Genomic DNA, 22,417 nt, shown 5'->3' with positions numbered 1-22,417 from the left:
TCGGGCCTGGCACGGCTGCAGCAGAGAGGACTGAGACCTGAGAGACACGGCTATGCAGGCACCAGGTCAGTGGAGGTGGAACAGGAGGAGGTGTGGCAGAGCTGAGGTTCCCCTGTGTCATGGGTTAGGCTGCTCCAGCAACTGGACCCCCCCCGCCACAGCTGGTCAATCACCCTCCCCCACCCCCAGGAATGAGGGAGAGAATTAAAGGATAAACGGGAAACCAGTGGGTTGAGATAAGAACAATTTAATACAGATGAGTAATACACAGTGTGGATGCTCACCACCCCCTCGTATGCGAAGCCCGTCTCGTCCCGAAGCTGCAATCCCGGACGAACGCGAGGCCCCAAAATAGAGAGGGGCAGAGAGAGAGAGAGTACTCCGAGAGTGGGAGTGCTGGAAGAAAGGGGGGAAAAAAAAAAAAAGGCAATAGAGCAAAAGCGCAGCAAGCGCAAAAGAGCAAAAGCGCTGAAAGAGCCAAAGCGCAAAAGCCCTTCTGTCCGGCTGACCCTCACTTTTATACTGGGCATGACGCTGCATGATATGGAATACTAATTGGCCAGTTTGGCCCTCAATCTTAAGTTCCACCACAAATCACAAGGGGAATCGTGTCCCCCTTGTCCCAGCTATGCTCCCCCCTTATCCCGCCGTGCTTCTGCACTCCGGCACACTGAAAAGTCCTTGGAGTCTCAAACATCAACTTGCTATCAGCATTCTTCTCAGAGCAAGCCTCTGAGTAAAACCAAAACACGGAGCTCTTCTAGCTGCTAAAAAGAAGAGCTAACACTGTCCCAGCTAAAACCAGGACACCCTGCAGCCAGTGGTGAGACGGCAGGCGGCCCCCCCTGCCGCCCGTCAAGATTAATGGCAGAGCAGAGATCCACTCGGAGCCTCTGGAGAACCCTACGCTCCTCTAAACCCACCTCTTTCTCCCAAGAAAATCCACACCAACATGCAAAGACAAGGATAGTAGCACTCTGCACAGCAGCTATGGAAGTGTTGAGAAACATAGCTCAACCTGCTGCAGAGTTCATGCCACAAATGAGCTTAGTCTCATCTAAACAGCTTATTGCGCGCTGGCACAGCCAGTGATTGCATCCCATTCCTAGCTTGAAAAGAGCAAAGTGAAACTGAGGACAAAAACCACACTGAAAGTGTTCTGAGCAGCTGGCACACTCCCAGTTCTCCTAAGAGTAAGGTTCATTTGGCTTCATTTGGCTTCTGCTCTTCTTCAAATCACAATGGATATAAGGCATCCCAAGTCCTCAGAGCCCTTGGGCATCATCACCACCATCTATGAGCCCAGACAAAAATTTGTGTCTTCATAGTAGACAGGAGGAAAGCAAAACGTGGACAAATACACCTGAGTGTGTGCTACCAGAGGGAAACACCACAAAACATCTCCCAGCCAGAAGGCTAATTTTGCGCTCCTTGGCATTGCCATGGCGTCTGTACTTGTTATGAAGGAGAAAGGGCAACCGAACAGTTCAGTAAGGGATTCATGTTCTCCTAGCACTTGGAAGAACATACCTGAATTCTCTGTGACCTACTGGTATTCTGGATTTACCGGCTTCTTGAAGATGGGGCAGAGCGGCCTCCCTGCCATGTTCTGTTTCAGGAGGGCAAGACAACACTGCCTGAGTCAGGCTGCTTTCTCAGCCTGGCTTTCTCCCGAAAAGTCCAAAGGCATCAGGAGAGTAGAGATGAGGACATGCACTGTTGTAGCTAGATACAACCTGGGGAACTGGGTCCCACACAGAGACTTCGCTAAAAAAAATTCAGCAATTTGCACAGCATTCTGTAAGAGGGAGTTTAACTGCATCCTTTTTTTTTAGAGGAGGCAGAATAATTTTAGAGTGGAGGATGTTCCTCCACTGGCAATAGGTTACCAGTTCCAGCTCTACCCATACGCTCCAGCACTACAAGAGATCTATAAACCTTTACATGGAAAAACCTCAGGCAATAACTGCACAGTTCCATTTCAAACGTCTGTGCAAGATAAGAGAGGGGGAAGGGGAACACTTTAGTTAAAGGAATGGTACAATTCAAGGTAATTTAAATCATCCTCTTGAGCAGCTGTATTGCATGTGGGTACAATTCCTTCCTTGCTCATAAAGGAAAGAGGAAAAAAAAAAAGATTTGTGAATGAGCCATAGGTCTAATCGCCAAAGTGAATAGACTCAAAACTTCTACAGAAACTGATAGGCATCATTAACAGAAAGTGTACCTAAAAATTGTTTATAAAAAAGCATATTATAATTTCAGTGAAAGAACTAGATAAAATTGGCAATGCTCATTAGTTAAATTTGAATGCAGACTGATTCAATTTGATCTGGCATTACAAGAGATAATGGAAGCACTAGTGTTCAATCCACATAAAAATTGCTTCTGGCCGAATTTTCTTTTGTTTCCTTTAAAACACATCTAACATCAAAGAGAACAGCTAAATCTGATGACACAGCAGGACTTCATTATTTTTATTACAGTAAATTGCCTTAACCTTCTTAAATATTTTAAAGTTGGTTGGCCCCTATTTTAACAATCTTTCGCTTAAATTTTGTCATCCTCTTCCTGCAAATCGTATCTATTCTTTGGCTCTTCAGACTTTCTCATCGCGGTTTCTCTTCTTCCACCTCAGCTACTAAGACTTACGACCAACTCCATAGCTGTACACATGAGCGCAATCGTCCTGACTTTGTTCATATCACCTTCTATGAAGCACAGCTTCCTCAGTTCCAGCAACAAGTATAATGCTCCTGTGTTGTCATTCTTGCAGAATAATTCAAGAATGCTCTGTTTATCTCACACTTCTTCAAGCTTCTATGCCACTTGCTTCCTACTGGCTTCAAAATTGAAATCAATGAACTCCACTCGTTCACAGTTCACTTTCTTCAATAAACCAGGATTGGTTTTTCCTATAATCAGAGTTTCATTAGCATTGTCACGAAAGACAACTGTCTGCCCAGTTTCCCTTTGTTCACTTTTTCCTCCGTCCTCATAGAATCATAGAATGGTTAGGGCTGGAAGGGACCTTCAAAGGTCATCTAGTCCAACCCCCCTGCAAGGAACAGGGATATCTCCAACTAGATCAGGTTGCTCAGGGCCTCGTCCAACCTGGCCTTGAACGTCTCCAGGGATGGAGCATCCACCACCTCTCTGGGCAACCTGTTCCAGTGTTCTACCACTCTCATGGTAAAAAATTTTTTCCTAATATCCAACCTGAACCTACCTCCCTCTATTTTAAAACCGTTACCCCTTGTCCTATCACAACTGGCCCTCCTGAACAGCCTCTCCCCATCTTTCTTGTAGGCCCCCTTGAGGTACTGGAAGACCGCTATAAGGTCACCCCGGAGCCTCCTCTTCTCCAGGCTGAACAGCCCCAACTCTTTCAGCCTGTCCTCATAGGAAAGGTGCTCCAGCCCTCTTATCATCTTCGTGGCCCTCCTCTGGACCCTCTCCAACTAGTCCATGTCCTTCTTATGTTGGGGACTCCAGAACTGGACACAATACTCCAAGTGAGGTCTCACGAGGGCAGAGTAGAGGGGGAGAATCACCTCCTTCGACCTGCTGGCCATGCTCCTCTTGATGCAGCCCAGGACGCGGTTGGCCTTCTGGGCCGCAAGAGCACATTGCCGGCTCATATTGAGCTTCTCATCCACCAGTACTCCCAAGTCCTTCTCCTCAGGGCTGCTCTCGATCCATTCTCCGCCCAGTCTCATATTTAATACTGTCTTACCTGTCAAAGTATTTTGATGTAGTTTGTAAAGCAGCATTACATTTAGATTGAAAATAAAACCACAATAAAAGAGGTAGCACTCCGCCTCCCTCCTACCCTGTGGAAAAAAAAATGCTCAACAATTTAAATTCATTTACAACTTTGGCTGATACTACCTGGATTATCTTTATTGAATGCTGTACATACTTAGAATACAAAACATCATGGTTTTTCTATTTAATTTCTTCTCTTTATATTTCTGCCAGAAGTACTTTGATTACACTGACCCGTATTCAACAGCACCTTAGAAATGGTGGAATATCAAGTTAAAAAAGAAGAAAAACTGGTGATTGTCAAAACCAGGAAAATACTAAGAATTTAATTATTCAGTATAAGTTGAGACACTTGCTAATGTACTTTTTACAATCAAGTACTTAAATGGAGAGTTTTACTGCCAATTACAAAAATATGAAAATCATTATATTAATGCTTGTGCAGCTGCCCATAGCAGCTAAGAGGCAATTTACTAGACCAAGGCTTACTAGGTACCTAAGAAAAACTGTTATCTAATTATTCACAAAAGATATGTCAAGTATAATTAGTACAAAACATTAGCGTTTCTACCCTATATTGAATCTATAAATAGACTGTAAAAATCTTTTTAAAAAATAAAAAAGAAAATCACATATTACCTGGCAAGAGATCCCTGTGCATAGAATCTCACTGTAAACAAAGCCGACAACAGTAAAATGCCTCCACAGTACAAACTGAATGCTAATTCCAAAAGGAAAAATAACTAAAATTCACACTTTCTTATATTTTTCAATACATAGGTTTTAAACCACTCCCATTTGCAGTTTAGCTGTATTTATCCTTTGACTGGAAACGTGGCACACTCTCTTCCATTTCAAATGCAATATCCTTTCAGATCTTGCACTGAGAAAACAAGACTCAAGATGTTCCCCTTAGCAGGAACAGCTCATATGTGTTACAATGCACTTTATCTCCACAAGATTAGAAGCATGAAGGTTCTCACCACAAGTGGGAAGCACTGCTGCTGTAAATTGAACAGCTACTTGATTTGTTTTGAACATCAAGCACCAAGATAGCTAGTTTCATTTTTCAAATGAAGGATGTCCCTGATTCTTGCCATTCTGTATGAAATGAAAATCCTTGCATCACAGTAAAAGGAATTTTTTTTGCATCTTACACAGTTGTGTTCATGGCTACAGAGCATTTAGCCAGCAGCCTTAGCATGAAATACAATTTCAAAGCATTATACTCCTATTATTTCTTCACTGCTATTAATATTAATTTCAACTAATTTGAATAAACCTTAACATAATCTCCTTACCAAATTGGAAGCAACATACTTAAGATGCAAATTGAGACTTAAGGATTATAATAACGCTTATTAAAAACAAGATTGAATGCAAGTTCATCTGAAAAAACATGCATAAAAGTACATAAATGTACCTGAAAACATCACGAATACAACAATGAAATATAATTCACAGCTTAATGAGTGTCAGACAAACATTTAGCAGAATTTTGTTTCCAGCTTAAAAAAATGAATTATTTTTGCAGTGTTCAGCACATTAATCACAACTTCTGTAATACATAAAGAATACCAAGATTATCAACGGTCACATACACTTTGAAATTAGGAGACACATGTATTGACTTGAGGTTTGTTCCATTCGTGTAGAAGGTTTGTAAAGATTCTCCAGTAGTTACATTCCACCACTATAAAAAATAACAACACGCTTTCAGTTAGTTGAAGGAAGCTTAGAATAAATTCTATAAACAGGCTTAACATGACAAGCCCAGTTGAACTGCTTTCCCCAAAGAGGTAGAATTAAAAATAAAAATACAAGCAATCTTAAGTAGAAAATGTTTAGGACCAGTAAATAGAGGTAGAAGACTTTCAGATGAAATGAAACTTCAAAAAAAAGACTAAAGCTGTTCAATTTCAGGAAAGCATACAAAATAATAAATTCAGGTACTGTCCCTTACCCCATCACAAAATGTGATCAATAGATAGAAACATGTCTAAAATTTAAAAGATTATGTATTTTTATATAACCAAATTAATACACAAAACACATTGCCAGAAAAAATAATTGAAACAATAGCTGGATTAAAAAACTTAGCTAGACTCACAAGAGGATCAATCATGTATGATTGAACCATTGAAACAGTTGAAACTATTTGCAGTTTTGTTAGCAGGACAGACTTTTTTTCAGTGAGATTGGAGTTTGTTTTGATTTTTTTTAGAATATACAGTAAACATTAATAACAAAGATACAGAGAAAGCTTTGACCATCAGTTTACTTCATGAGCGTAGACTAAAATTTCACATTCCTCAGAAAAAGTGCAGACCAATGCAAAATTGAACCAAACACAATCCAATACAAAGCTGTTACTTGATTGTTCCAAGAAGTCGGACCTCTATTCTTGCAACATTTGAGTGCAGCAGCAAAATATCAAAACAGATTACCTTCAGCTTTGATCATCTATAAAAGCAGGTGGTATTACTACTTTTTAGCTTACTCATCTCACAAAATATGTAACGTTATAGTTGCGTGCATAATACAGACTTGCAACTACACAGCTGTAGCGTTCTGATTAAAAACACTTTTCCTAAAGTGTCTGTTATTTGATGGAGATGCAGGACAGAAAAAAAAAAACCAACAAAACACACAACACAAAAAAACCCCCAACAAAACCAGATTTTGATTAGTTCTTGAACCTTTGTTGGTCAATAAACGAATAGGTGCTGGGCCAGGGGTACCATTCATACAGCAAGTTCAACAGTACACCGCTGGATGCACCTCTATCTATAACTAAGATGACTTGTTTGTTTAAGGGTATCTTCCATGTAACTCTACAACCCAACTCAGTCCAGTTTTCAGAGGTCCAAACTTCTGAAATGTTTTAGACTTTCACTGACTAGTATTTCCCTGCAAAAAGGGTGTGGGGTGTGTTTGAGGTGCGTGTGTGTGTCTTCATGCACATCACACACATACATCTGTTATCTTGAAAGAAAAGTGGAAATACAATACTTTGAAATGACATGGTGATCAAATCTGGTCCCAATGGCAAATGCCATACCCACTTTCACAAAGGACAAAGAAGATGCTGGGAACTACAGGCCTGTAATCTTCGCTCCAGTGTCTGGGATTATTACAGAACAAGTTTTCTGGAAGCCATTTCAAGTCATATGAAGGACAAAAAGGTGATCGTGAACAACTAGCACAGATTTACCAAAGGTAAATCATGCTGAACCACCCAATTGACTTCTATTGACAATAATGGTGGCTCTGCAAATAGCACGGCAAAAGCAGTGGATGTGATTAACCTTGACTTTATGGCTAAACATAGTCTCCCATAGCGTCCTTACAGTCAAATTGGAGAGATAAAGACTGGATAGGTGGAATACAAGGCAGGTGACAAGCTGGGTGGACTGCTAGATTCAAAAAGTACGAGCAGTTGCGTCACTGTGTGTTGAGCCCTACCCTAGTACAAGAAAGACACTGAAAAACTGCAGCAAGTCCAGCATGGTCTGGTTGGTCATTGAGATGGCTAGACACCTAAAACAGATGTCATAAAAGAGAAACAGAGAACTGGATTTGTTTAGCCTGAAGAGAAGGTGGCTAACGGCTGTTTTCAACTACCAAAAAGAGGGTTTCAGAAGACACAGTCAGACTCTCCTCTCAGGGCCAAGAAGCATTCCTGTTGGAGTGGGGGACAAAGCTTGACAGGGCAAGGCTCTCAGCAACTTTATCTAACTCTGTAAACTACTTCTAGCAAGAGGCTGGATTGGATGAGTTCCAGAAGTCCCTAACATTCTAAACCATTCTAGGACTCTAAGAAGCATCACACCACCATACTGTGTAACCACAAGACAAAATGGGAAGGAAGCTAGAAACGGGATGCATATCTGATTCTTTAATATGAAATAAATGTCAGAAGATGTTTTCAATGCTAAATTAGAATATTCAACAGTGTTTGTTAAGCGGTTACTAACTGACTTCCAAAAATGAGTCTGTTAGCATGTGTAACAGTTAAACACTGACCAACAATCAACTAACCTCTAGCACTCTGTGAGATGAGAACTCCACAACCTGTCATTTCGCATACACACAGTTTCTACTAAAAGGTATTAGCTATTGCATGAGCGGGAAAAAAAAAAGAATTAATGAGAAATTTACAATTATGAAGAACCAATTCACAGACCGAAAGAAAGAACACCTTTTTCCCAAAAAATACATGCCCGGTAGATGTCTGAACCAACGAAAGACTGATGAAGACTGGATTTCCTCAGTTACAACACACCTTCTTCCAAAGATTACTTATAGAATGTCTTCCAAGACAGAAAATTATCACTTGCAATTCCTTCTGAATTTCTATTTACGAAAAAAACTTAAAACTCAGTATCTTTAAAAAAATAAAAGCCTGACATAGAGCATTTTTCTGCTCATTATAAAAAACACAATAGCCACTCAATTTCAGCAGCAATTAAGGCAGATAAAAACTACTGCAATCTTTAATATTAGATACATTAATGAAGGACATTGCTAATAAAAATCTGAAGCTAATAAAAATGGAATATATTGAATTTGAAAACAAACTCCAAGTCTGAAGTCTGAATTCTTAAGTGACCTTTTCACAGGGCTTTCAGATTTGAGAAGAAAAGCGAAAAGTGCTAGACAGCCATGAAAATGGAGCAGCTTTGCATTAAGTAAAACATTTCAGGTTTGTCTCTGAATTAGTCTGCATTTTCCTTTAGAATTATCAGAGAATTGCAATTAAATTTGGTATGTTAGGATATTTTATTATTTCAAGGCTTACCTTAAGAAAACCTCCAGATGACACAAGCATTTTACTGTCAGGAGAAAATGACAGGTCTGTTACCCAGCCACCATGTGTTGGTTCTCCTTCATCTACAGTAACTGGGGAGCAGAAGTGAAGTAATGCACCTGTTAAAACATCCCAAATCTGAAAGAGAGAGAAGATTACGTATATAAGTAAACTTAATGGGGGGGGGAAGCCCAGTAAGGAAAGTTGAAATACATTTTCTATACTAGAGAAAAAAAGCCTTATAAATAAGCATTCTACTTGAAGTGACAGAATAATCCAAAACATGAGTTCTCCTTTTAGAACTGTATCATATATGAGGGATTTAATCACACATGCAATTCACAGCAGAATTATCAGATCATGTGAATCAGTTTCTCAGCATCCATGGAACATAAGTCTATCAATATAGCTAAAAATTACTGTCTCATGTGGCAAACTTTGCTATTTTCAACTCCCTGATGTTTACCACAATGCTAATGAACTAGACATGTAAAACATAAGCTACGAGAACTCTTCTGTCTGTGAACTGACGATCAATTGAATTATAAAATAAACAGCAAGATTAAAGCAGTACCCTTATTTCTCCTTTGTCATCTCCAGTGGCCAATAACTTGTTATTAGGAGAGAAAGTACAGCACCGCACACAGGCTTCATGACCTTTCAGCTCATGTAGAACAGATGAACTTCCAAAGCTCCATATCTAAATGGAAAACATTACAGAAAAGTGAAAAAGATAAGTTCAAAAACAACCATGACTTCTTTCTGAAAAGGCATTAGTATTCAAAAGTACCTGAGTCTTTTCATATATATGCATATATGTGTGTGCAATTATGTATGTATTATACTGCAGTCTGGTTTTCTTTTTATTATCTGAATCACACAAGAGTGCATTTGCTACAAATTACTGAACCAACTGCCAGTACGTTTTTTTTCCTTGGAATATACTCTTTCAAGAAACTGATTCGTTTACAAGAAAGTTTAAAGCTGTTAATAGAAAAAGGATTTAAATCAATTTAAAGTTAATTTTAAAAATCTAATGGGAGACTTAAAAAAATCTAATGGGGCAGTTCCAGAATATCAAACAGTTCACTTCTTTTTGCACCTTGCTTCTGAACAGGAATATCAGCAACTATGGACAGCACTTTTCACTGGAAGTTCCAGAAATGTAGATTTCCAAATTAAGAATGTTAGCTATTAACAAATCAATACAGAGAACTAAACAAAGAGCTCTGTGCAAACTTGTGCATTAAACATGCATTTTATTTGTACAGAAGTCACCAGGACAGCCTCAAGTTATATCCAAGATCAACCATGAATGACTGTAACCGCTTTAGAAACATGTTCACAGATACGAGAAATCTAATACTAGAAATACAATAGGATAACTTAAATAAATACTAGTTACCTCATACTAAAAAATCCACAGCATGCATTTCAGGACAAATAAGGCATAATTTTTATCTTTGTATAGAGAGTAACAAACCTTTGCAGTTTTGTCAGCAGAAGTAGATGAAAATTTACTACCATCAGGGGAAACAGCACAGGAAAGAACAGCACCTCCGTGGCAAGCAAAATCTTTTTCTGTGTTTCCAGTAGTAATATTCCAAACCTACCAAATACACAGGAAAAACAGGCTACTTTTGTAATACTGCAAAAAGGTTGAAAAACCTGCATCTTACATAACAATATATAGGAGATAAAATTCAGCTACACGGTTCTAATATGGCCAACATTTTGCTATACTTGCTGGTATAGTTAAAATACTACAAGATTGTAAATCTTACTAGAAATAGAAAACGCAAAATTGTGTCTTAAAAGTCAGCTTACACTTCAGGATCAATTCAATAAATTGTGTGTCAACACAAAGTCCACGAAATACCAAATGTCAGAAGAGACAGCAAAATGTATTTTATGCTGTTTGTCAATACATAGTCTTTTATTTACCTTAACAGTTCCATCAAATGACCAAGAAAGAAGTTTTGAATTTTCCAGAAGTCTAAAATCCTTGATTGCTTCCTTGTGCCCTCTTAGAAACACACATTCACTCAACTGCCAATTCCATACCTAATCATGAAGATGGAATACTTTTTAAAAAAAAATTTAATGACAAACATAAGTTAAAAATCAATCAGTTCATTCTTCTTAAGTCACAGGAATAATCAAAAGTTCTTATGAGGTGGAAACTAATTAAAAGGTTAGATACTGATGATGTCCATAGTAGAGATGCTGAAGGTTGAGGATGCCACAGCATTTACTAGTCAACCTATAAGACAGCTCCCTATCATATACACATAATCTGATTTTCAAAGTGAATTTGATACTTAAAATTAACAGGCAATTTAAAAAGAAAAAGCAAAACTGTAATTTTCTAGGCAGCCCAGAAGTTTGGGGTTTTAAACCTTTGATTATTGCAACAAATAGACTTCTGTCATCTGGTAGACCTCATATTTTCCATACTTAAATTAACATTCTTTCACATTATTAAAGCGTTTTTTTAATGAAATGACATTTTGGTTTGCATTTTTGTAACAAAATGACACTTCTATTTTTAGTTCGACTATTTCCTGAAAACTAAAGAAATGTCATTTTATTTTACAGAAGCTATTAAGCATCAATTCAAATGACAATGATTTAAGAGTTTTCAAATTAATCGGTTTTCTGCAACAGAGAAAGAACGGAAAGCAGAGGTGTTGAGACGACAATCCTGGAGGCTTCACTGAGGCACTGTCCACTCGACAGTGGAGGTGAGGACCCAGAAGAAACCTGAAAGAAGGATCCAAAAGCCCATCAAGCGGTGAGCTGTCTGTACTGCCTTAACTGACCCCAGTGATGGCACTCAGCCAGCTTCAGATCGAAAGGGGCACCGAAGCAGAATGCTGCATCGGTTACACGTATATCAGCAAGCAGGTAGAACACTGAGGTTGGAACAGATTCAGTGAGTAAATGAGTGCTGAGGACCAGCACCTGCATGTGTTTTGGAGGTTTTATTTCAAACCAGCCCCGTTTGGGTTGTGTGGACTGAACGCTTATTAGCAGCTGGAGCATGTGCTCTAGTTCAGGAATCCTGTCAGCACATTTGGCACTGCGCTGCAGTGCGAACTAAAGCACAGTAAGCATAAACCACCAGGACATTCACTTCAAAAGTGCATCCCTGAGGTGAGATAAAATGCTAACAGACACACCAGAACGCTTCTCTGGAGCCAGTCTACCCTGCAGAGAGGCAGAGCTTATTAGTTTGAGATTACATTAGTACAGCCGCTCTATTTCTAGCTGGCATCTGTATTCAGCACTGCACGGGACTAGGTGGACACACCAGCCTGCTCAGAGGCAGGTCTCTACTTCATTTCTCCAGACAGTATCAGCAAGCCCACTGACAGGCCTACCATATATCGACAGTTCTGAGTCAATCCCAAACCCTTCACTTATGCAACTACAACTGTTATCTTGTTTGAAAATTAATGTTCCTTTCACCCATCTTAAAGAAGATGGTGCCTTTCTACCACCCACGGCATTAAAAATAGAAATCGTGCAATATTCATTACCACATAAGGTATAAATACAGCCTACAGTTTCTACGGTCCTTTACCCCAAGATGGAGCAATACAGAATACAGTAGTCATTTTCTGAGTTTGTATTATCTATAGCATAAAAGATCTTTTTAAACGAATTGTAAGTTACAAAATAATCTTTTTAAATATCTCCCAAACCTGTATAACTGAATCATGAGCACTTGAAATGAGAGTCTGACAATCAGAGGTAAATCGACAATGCTGCACAGATGTCCTGTAGGCCTCCCGGGAGTTCAGAACTTTTCCATCCAACAACTGTAGCACCTTTACAATGAAGAAAGCAATAATTATATTTATTTTACATACTTGAGGAAAAAGAAGAAAAGAACATGCAAATTATTTTTTAAATAACGTGAGATTGTAAATATATGATTCTCAGTTAGTCCTTGGTAAAATGAAATTCAGAGATATGTTATTAGCCCTACCTTTAAATTATTGTCATTTAGGCATCACTCACAAATGCAAAAACTTTAGTGTGCTGTGTTGAAGAATATTATTGTACAAAGTCATTCAAATGATACTTCTTTCAAAAGAAAAAGCACCAAGAAGGGTGTTTTCCTATTATTTTTTAAATCAAATTCAGGATTTAATACCTTTATTGTTCCACTCTCCTGTCCAAAAGCTGCAAATTTAAGATCTTCACTTAAGCAACAGCAGGAAATGGGGAATTCTTGAGCTGCTGTCTGCATAACAACACTGTCTGTATTTCCATTGATAAGCTACAAGATAGGAAGTTAATTAAGTTATTACAATATTTGTAAATTTAAACTTAAATAAATTACAATACAGAGCTAAAAATGCTAAAGAGAACAGCGTACCTGTTCAAAACGTTGAATTATAAGGATCAGTTACTTTCATAAACCAATTGCTTTGAAGGTCAGTGTAACTGTCTTTATAGAATGCTCTCTGAACAGGACAATTTTGCAGGAGGAAACATATCTCAGTATTAGAAGGCTTTTTAAAGGTTGTCTGACTACAGAAAACAGTAACTTGAAATGCTACTCCCAAATTTCAAAAGCCATATAGCAAGCTCCATGCTTAAATTCACCTTGCCAGCCAGATTCTACAGCTCATGCCAAATGGAGCATAAAATACCTTAAATATATCCTGTAAGCATGACTTTAAACTTACAAGTACACACAACACGCCAAATCTCAACTCAGTATCACCCTCAAATCAATTCCCCGTGGTGGGGGGGGGGGAATAAAATAAAATCTTTGAAATACAATTATTTACAAACAAAGTTTAAGTTTAGAAAGCTACCAGTGTGAAGTGTTTAAAAATTAACACGCTGTACATCAAAAGGTGACTAGGATCCCAATTCGAAGAGATTACAAATTACAAAGGGTAAAACATCACGGTTGCAAGAAAAACTACTTTTAGAGACGTGATAGCAGAGACATGCTGTTAAATTACAGTATACATGCTTAACTGTCTTTTCAGTCCATTTCTCTTCTTGTGCAAGGGTGAAAAATCTATTCTTTTCCTACAATGGATTCTTGTCATGGTTTGATGTGGAGGGGGGGGTGGTTCTGGTGGCAGGAGAGGGATTTTGTTCCCTGCGACCTCCCCGGTTTTGGAACCGGGTTAGGCTTAGTTCTGGCCACCGGATCAGACTGCCATCCCCCTCGGGGTTGAGCCAATAGGGCGCCTCTGCGAATTGCCCTATTTAAGTCAGGACAAGGGAACCGGAAAAGGTGCTTCGCCCAGGATCGACCAGAGAAGGGAGGAGGGCACTGCCCCCGCTCCCTGGCTCCCGGCCGGGCGGCTGCCTGCGTCGGGCCGGCGCTGCCCACGGAGGATGGCGGCGGCGGAGCCAGCTGGGGAACTCGGGGGCACCCCACTCCCAGGGTGCCCACTGGGCTGAGTTCACCTGGAGAGGACTGAGATCTGAGAGAAAGAGCCGCATCGACAGCAGGTCAGTGAGGATGGAGCGGGAGGAGGTGTGCCGGAGCCGAGTTTCCCCTGCGGCTGATGGTGAGATAGCAGGCTGCCCCCCTGCAACCAGGACGGCCTCGGTGGAGCAGCGACCCACTCGCAGCCCGTGGGGAGAAGATGCCTGAGCCCGAGGATGGTCGTGTTGGGGGCACGACAAGGCAGAAAGGCATCTGGAGTCTTCGTGACGACCCACGCCGGAGCGAGTGGCTACAGCTCCCTAAGTACCCGAGACTGTGGTATAGCCCACACCGGAGCAATCTGTGGGGAAGGATTGTTTCCAGTGGGCTGGACTCACGTTGGAGAAATTTGTGGATTTTTCCTCGTGGGTAGGGGATCCATTGGAGCAGGGGAAAAGGGTGTAAGGACTCCTTCTCCTTTAAGAAAGAAGCAGCAGTAACAGCACGGAATGAACTGACCTGCACTCCCCCAGTCCCTGCCCCCTGTGCTGCTGGGGGGAGGAGGTAGAGCCGGGAGGAAAAGGAAGGTGGGGGGGGGGGGAAGGTGTCGGTTTTAAGATCTGGTTTTGTTTCTTTCTGTCCTCTCAAGTAATCGGTTTTTATTTCCCTTTGTCCTTCTAAGTAATCATTAATAAACTGTTTTGCTTTGAGAAAAGCGCTGCCTGTTTTGCCCAGGACCATGGTTGGTGGGTGCTCCCTCTGTTCTTGCCTCAACCCTCAGTCCTTTTGTTTTTTTTTTCTCTCCTCTCTACTTTATTGGAGAAGGAGAGACTGTGTGAGTTTTAGTTGCTGGATCAGCCTAAAACCACGACAGTTCTTCTCTCATGACTGCACCTCCACAGGATGTCAGAATATTGTATTCAGGGCAGAAAATCTAAGCACCATCTTTCTCTAAGAAATGGTCCAAGTAAAGTTACAATAGAAATATATTAATCATAAATAAATAGATCACATCTACTTATTCAAATGAGAGCCAGACTACACTATTACACAGTAGTTGCTACAGATTTTAAAATTCTGGCAGATTAAAAAGTAGTTATTATCTTAAACTGCCTCCCACACATAAATAGGTATAATTCCATTCGCTGTGGTTTCTCCCATCTCTACACTGCAATAAATGCAGCTTCTCTTATCTCACATATTATTTGTTCATATAAATTTTAGTTTCCACATTGACTGCTTTCTATTGGCTCAAAGTCAGCAATCTTTTTATTGCCAAGGCCCCATTGGAGACACTTTAGCTATTCTATGTATATCATCACCATTCCACTTAAGGTTTTTTTAATAGGATTTTTAAGTAGAGTAAGAAATGGCTAATTTGTTGACAGGACAGACAAAAGGAGTAGGACAGAAAATAATCAGGAAGAGAGAAACAGGAAGTACAGGGCAAACAAGTGGAAAAGTGTCTGGAAAGGAAGTTCTCATTCTAGCAGCATCCTAGGAAAAACTGAGCATCTCTTAGGACTAGAAAAAAAGGCAATTGTCATGCTGATTAGCCAGGATTACATAGTTTACGTGTTTGCCTTCGGCCAAATTAGAAAAAAGGACCTGACCCTACACAAAAAGATTATCTGCATAGTGTCCCTCTGTGCAGCGCAGCAGAATCTATTCCAACACTCATCTACCTACACATTCACCAACATGAATTCATTGCTTTCACAGTCCAGAACAAAGATTCATTCCTACTTAGGAATGAATCCACAGTAACAAGAGTGTATCCACTATTAATATTTTGTTTAGGACATAAAAGACCCGTGCTCTCCTAAGGCTATAGGCAGACCCGGGCTCACACCTTTCACTCCTCCAATTTGAGATGATTCTTTCAGTTATCACACAGCAGTCCTGATGGATTATGTGCATGTGCTGTGTAACGCCTGGTCTATACGTGTTGCACATGTTGCTGTGCACAGCTAAGCCACTGGGAGGGTCCACAGGCTCCGTAGTCATAAAGAGAAAACAGTTTTGTTCCTGTGTCCGGCTTCAGTTTTGACATCAGTGTGGAAATTACCCCCCAAATTTCATTTTTTGCTTACTACACTAGGCCGAGTTTCTAGACATAAAAATGTTATCATTAAGAGTCGTCTGCTACAGATTCAACTGTTGACAGCCATGAACGAGCAGTTCTTTCAGTGCTTCCTCCATTTCCTTCTGAGATCTGCAGACAACGTTTACACATACTAACATATTGAGAAATACAGCTTACTTGTAAATGCTTCTGATTGTGAATTGCTAAAATCATCACTTCGCCATTGTGAAATACAACATCCAGTTCACTTTTCAGCACAGCATCAGAAGACTTGCACACCTTCTTCGTTTCCCAAATCTGTTGAAGAACACAGTATTTCATTAGTTTTATTAAAGGACAAGATAAAAAACTTGCTGAGCAAGAGTACTCCTAAACCAAACTCTTATGAACTCGAATGAAAATTACACTTTTGCTATTTACTAGGGAAGGCTGTGCAATTACTATAGGGATTCCACCAGATTCATAGATTCATAGATTTCTAGGTTGGAAAAGACCTTAGAGATCATCGAGTCCAACCATCCCTAATCCCCATTAAACCATATCGCTAAGTAGATCATCCACCCTATTCTTAACTAATTTTTTTCCAGGCTGACTAGCAGACTCCTCTGTGATTATAGTTATAGCTATAAAGTCCACAATTTTTTCATCCAAAGAAGAGCATTAAAATCCAATTACAAAAAATACCAAATACAGATTTCTATACTTCAACTGCTTTCAAAATTCCAAGAACATAAGCGTTAACTTGGGAGAAAAGGAAAGGTTATACTTTGGTAAACTATAGTTCTACTTTCACAGTTTTAATGAGGCATTACATTTATAGAAATCTATCCTAAATACTAACATGCAAATATATTTAACAGCAAAAATAATATTAAGTCCACCAGGATTCTCAAAAAAACTTCATAATTCCTGATTCAGATAAAATTTAAAACAAAGTCGAAGGGTACAATTACTCTTGAAAAGCCACTAGACTTAAAAAAAAAAATAACTGTATAGATATACAGTAAATAAAGTTAAAAAGGCAGCTCGTTTTACTGTATATCTAAATAATTTTATAACAAATGTTTAAACCTATATTGGCTATAAACACACATAAATACTAAATATATATAATATAAACATTATATATTATATAATTTTATAATACACAATTCTTTAAATGAGTAATTTAATACTATATTAAATATTATAATATTATAATAATAATTAAATAATAATAATACATTTTCAAAAAAGAAAGATGTTATCTTACACGTATTGTCTGGTCATCAGATGACGTCAGAAATAAAGATCCATCTGGCGAAAATGCTACACAGTGAACCCAGCTCATGTGTCCTCTGCAATATGCTACTTTTGATAAAGATTTAATATTCCATAACTACAACAAAAATACGAAAGAAGAAATCAAATGGATTTGTATTGCATTTACAGGGAAAGCAGTGCAAAACAAGTAGTATACTTAATTAATATTTCTTCTAGTATTTTCTTACTTCTCATTCTAAAATCAGAACAAGATTTGTGCCTGCTTATCATGTTTCAATGGTCAGGGAAACTGCATCAGGAAAATTAAATCGACTGCTGCAATTTTAAATGACGAGGGGGAAAAAAAAAGAAAAGAAAAAAACAGTCATTTAAAAAAAAATACACAAGTTCAACTGACCATGTAGATTGCAAAAATAAAACAAAACAAAGAACCAAACAACACCACCACCACCACAAAACCAACCCCAAAACTGATACCTGTACAGGCTTACTCTAGCTGTGCTAGTCCCAGAGTCATTCTAGTTGTTTTATTCCTTTTTAGTGAGTTGCCACTCTCTTCAGGAGCGTACAGAAGAGGAGGGTGTTTTGAGTTAAGCAACGGGAAGGCCTATACTCTTAAGGTCGACAACAGTAAATTTAAAGAAATTTAGTAGCCTGCTCTTTTTACGTAAACTTGAGTTCTGTCGTCCAAAACGAACGTATAACTTTAAAATGTAATTCCCCAATCGATATTTTACATTTCAGAAGTGAAGGAAGATTAAAATGAAGGAAGTACATTGAAAGCCTGCTAAAATAGCTACATGTGTTTTACCTCTGCATGCAAGAAACTATTAAGAAAAACCTAACGCTTTATATTACAAATAGCCTTTCCAGGTATACTGTAGCAAAGAATCACTTACCTCAACAGAGCAGTGAGACAAAGCAACTGCTACTAACTCATCACCAGGACAAAAGTCACAGTATTGGATTGTACTGTGATGACTTACAATGACTTGTGTTAGCAAATCACACGTTTCAACATCAAAAAGCTGTGAACACATAATTACAGGAGTTAGCACCCGGTCTGTATGACTTCACTATAGACAAACAGCTTATATGCTCAACAGGACACATTCTTGAGTTTAGGAGGTATTCCTCTCAGTCAACAAGTTTGTTGCCCACAAATTTTTACTTTACGCACACTTGAAATCATGCATCTTGTATCTGAGATATCTTAATGACCTAGAATTTTATCTTTAATCATAATTTCTAACTAGATGATACTTAAGGTCTCTTCCAATCCAAACCGTTCTATGATTCTGTACTACCTGAAGAAAATTATTAAAATGAGGAACTTACCAAAAGCTTATTTTTCGCTACCACCAAAATCATGTCACCATTTCCGGACCAAGAGCAACATTTTACTAAAACCTCCACATCATCTGGTTGCTCATCTGCATTTTTGAAGAAACCTTTTATCTCAATACTTTTCAGTTCATTTGCTGAGCGCGTTTCCCAAAGCTGCAATAAAAAGTAAAGGTAATACTCAAAACCTCTTTTTACTGATGTGGATACAGAATACAAAAGGGGAAAGCTAACTCCTAATCACTTCTAGGGAAGAAGGGAGGTGGGGGATAGAATACAATAAAGCCTTTGCTACTTTCCTCAGTCAAGAAACAGCATTAAAATATTCACAAGCCCAGACAGATCAGACCAAAATTAAAAATAATAAAAAAGAAAAAATAAAAGAGAGAATTACACTGTTGCAGAATCCTCTCCCTGGTTTTTTCCCTCATATCATGCCAGCTATAACACGCTGTCTTAATAAAAGAATAAGAACAAAACCAGTATCTGCTCTGCAGCTCTATTAAAAATCCACTCACCATAAGAAATCTGGTATACATCTAATTTTGCACCCTAATTTCATTGAGGCACCTGACAAAAATCTACTGAATATTTGCCTTCGCTACAATTTCCCTCCTGAATGACAACAGCTACAGCAATCCTTCTTTCCTGATTTAGCAACTCTACAGAAAGATAACAGGGTTTTAGGAAATGCAATTCTGAAATAGCATAGCTCTGTTGCAACCCAAGGCAATAAAAAGAATACTTACATTCTGAGGAAATACAAAACATAAACCTCTTAATTCTCTTCCAGTGCATACATGAAAATAGCACACAGAAATTATTTATACCCATATTCATTTTCAGAGATGACAAAACTTCCATTTAATCTAAAAATTTATTTCTTTTTTGTTTTTTTTAAAAACAAATTTCATTCTCCTGCTGCCAGTTTTCTTAAAATACATCAGAGAAAAAAAAAAAAAAAGGAAAAAAAAAGAGGAACAAAAGTTGGTGAAAAGTAAAGGATTTCAAATGAGGCTAGCTAGGATTTATTTACAACTACAGACACACAACTTTTTTCCCTGATACTGGACAAGCAATTTCAAAATCTTGCATTAAAAATTGGACCAATAATCAACTGTTTCAGGATTTAATTCATTAAAGCTGACCATACAGACACCAAAGTTTTCTTATTCATATTTTGCATTTCATACAAAAAAAAAACCCAAAACAACCAATCATCAAAACAAACAGTTGATTTAAAAATACACTGTGTACCTTTACTGTTCCGTCTGTTGAGCAGCTAGCAACATATTCATCATTTGGTGAAAATCTACAGTGATTGACGGAATGTACGTGACCTATCATCGTGTTTCTACAATACTTTTTGTTCAAATCCCAAAGCTGCATAAGAAATAAACACATAAATATCATCGTATTCATGAATTATTCAAAGACATATTGTTCACGTTCATCTCAAAATCATGCACTGGCAACCAAAACCTCAAATTTGTTTCCTTAGTTTTACCCACCTGCTCATGGACTTGATGCTACACCCCAGGTTACCCCACAATTTACCTCCATCTGCTAACTTGCATGAAAGCTGTTAACATCAGAATTATATAGAACCCGTTAAACTTTCTGTACAGTGCAGATAAGGCCCTTAAACAGCACAAAGTTACTCGAAGTATCCTCAGACTGAGAAAAGCTTCCTCTTGCCTCTTTTCCTTTCAACTTTCAAGTTTAGAATTATGTAGCTTACACATAATAACAAAAACAAAATCTCTCATGTTAGTCTTGGACAGTCTGAATATCATCCTTCCCACATCCATACTAACAAAGGATAAAGAACAATCCATGCTTTTTTGTCTAGGTATCCTCCTCCTCATCCCTCTCAAACACATTGTTTTCCAAGCCTATAGCCCTCATTTCCTTTCTCTGTTTCCAAATTTCTTCACTTTCTCCTATATTAAAAAAAAACAAACATGCATTTAAGTGTTCAAGTGAGAGCTCAAAACAAGAAGAGCCACTTGTATGGTGTTGTCTGAAAAAAAAAAAATCAAGACATTTTGATTATCGTACATACTTCAGTTCTGCTATTCATTACCCATGAAAGTGTTAAACACTAAAATGTTAATCACATTTACAGTACCAAAATGGTAGTTTTAAACAAGTCCCTTCTAAATCTACCTGTTGAAGATGTCAGTCTCAGACAGAAAACACATGTCCTAAAACATCAAGGAGGTCAGCACGAAAGCTTCTTCTTTCCACCTTGACATCAGATCATAACTGTATTTTACCTCCAGTTTACACAAGCTCTTGCAAGAACTGTTCCGAAGAGACTTCACGTTACAATCAAAACGCCTCATATCCTGCTAGCTACAGCTGGAAGAGGCAGTTGTCCCCCCCAACTAACTATCTCACTGTCTACTCTGAACAGTTCTCTTGTACTGGAGCTGGGCACTTGAGCCACTACAGGGAGCTAAATGAGCAGAAAACCAATCCCACTAAACAGAGTTTTTTGCAGAGTTGGCTCCTTGAACTACACCACTGCAGAATAAGATCAGCACAGGCACTGCAACAAAGGCAGGAATATGTAGGCAGGGCAGTAGGACTGTCATCTTCAGCATCAGTTAACTGTATGATTCACTTAGTGGTCCTGTGAAATTGCACTCTTATGTGCCTCAGCCTCGGTCTTACCTGACTCTTGTTTCGCCCCTTCCCTCAGATGCAGACTTCAGTTGCCTGGCTTCTGCTCCTTCGGTGTATACATACCGCCTCCCAGTCTGAACAGTGCCAGCTGGTTAACCTGACAAACGTCTTGCTTTGATTACTGTTATTTTGTTGGCTTTCACCTTCATTTCTTTACTATGTTCAATGAATTTAATCAAAAAACGTACATGCTACACTTCCATAATGCCTTTTTTTTTATTATTTTCCCCAATCTTTCCACATCCATTTTTTTCACATTATTATTGTCTTCAATCCTAAATTTCTGCCTTCATTTTTCATATGCTGGTTTTAATCAGGTGTTTCACTCCCACACTCTCTCATTCCCATTCTCCTTCGCTGAGTATAAACAATCCTACTGCTCTGCCTTGCCGAAATCTGATTACAGAGCCCTAGTCAGTACTCTTATATCCGCTACCATCTCTCTTCTACCAGGCTCATTAAGAAAAACTTAATTTATAGTGTTTAAATATATTTATATAACAATAATTATACTGTTAGGATAAGCATCATGAGAATAATCTCAACCTTTTCCACTTACTTTGATGAAACTGTCATTTGAGCAGGTGGCTAAAAGGTACTGACCACTTCTGTTATTGAACTGGCAGCAATTGACCTGCTCCGAGTGTTCTTCATATACACATTTACACTGGCCTGTTCTGGAATTCCAGATCTAGACAGAATTGAAGGATGAAAGAGATTTTTAAACACATTTAAAGTACTTCGTTTAAAAAAAAAAAAAAAGCTGTAAACTATGCTGAAATACAGATAAAGCCCTAAAACATTCCTAGCACCACCTCAAAAATATTTTGAAGATAAAGGGAAAGCATATGTATTTACAATTAGAAACAAGAAGTTATGAGAAAAAAGGTCATAATTCAGATTAGAATCTGATAAATACTGGCATTTCACGAAGGTTTTGCTACAATATTGAAGAATTTAAAATTCCAAATAATTCACATAAAACAGAAGAAAAACATGAAAAAAAAGAATTATGGATACATTCGTCTAATGTTACGGATAGGACTGGATG

The 22,417-nt window shown here is 38.5% G+C and overlaps 1 protein-coding gene across 3 annotated transcripts in view; it reads right to left on the bottom strand.

The window, feature by feature from the left end:
- Positions 1–3,882: 3,882 nt before the first annotated feature.
- APAF1 (apoptotic peptidase activating factor 1) overlaps positions 3,883–22,417 on the bottom strand; it is a 40,341-nt gene continuing 21,806 nt past the window's right edge. For 2 of the 3 annotated variants that reach the window (XM_086610935.1, XM_086610936.1), the window contains exons 15-27: positions 21,926–22,057; positions 19,933–20,058; positions 18,670–18,831; positions 18,231–18,359; positions 17,321–17,446; positions 16,246–16,365; positions 12,741–12,866; positions 12,286–12,411; positions 10,523–10,642; positions 10,062–10,187; positions 9,153–9,278; positions 8,570–8,716; positions 3,883–5,461 (exon numbers count right to left, since the gene is read on the bottom strand). In XM_086610935.1, the coding sequence (XP_086467061.1) occupies positions 5,318–5,461; positions 8,570–8,716; positions 9,153–9,278; positions 10,062–10,187; positions 10,523–10,642; positions 12,286–12,411; positions 12,741–12,866; positions 16,246–16,365; positions 17,321–17,446; positions 18,231–18,359; positions 18,670–18,831; positions 19,933–20,058; positions 21,926–22,057 (1,710 nt within the window). In that variant the 3' untranslated portion in view covers positions 3,883–5,317. The remainder of the gene's footprint in view (positions 5,462–8,569; positions 8,717–9,152; positions 9,279–10,061; positions 10,188–10,522; positions 10,643–12,285; positions 12,412–12,740; positions 12,867–16,245; positions 16,366–17,320; positions 17,447–18,230; positions 18,360–18,669; positions 18,832–19,932; positions 20,059–21,925; positions 22,058–22,417) is intronic. The other variant, XM_086610937.1, reaches the window with a different exon arrangement.

The sequence above is a fragment of the Tauraco erythrolophus genome, chromosome 4 (genome assembly GCF_009769465.1).
Source record: "Tauraco erythrolophus isolate bTauEry1 chromosome 4, bTauEry1.pri, whole genome shotgun sequence".
Taxonomy (NCBI): Eukaryota; Metazoa; Chordata; class Aves; order Musophagiformes; family Musophagidae; genus Tauraco; species Tauraco erythrolophus.
This window is presented reverse-complemented; position numbering and strand designations above follow the sequence as displayed.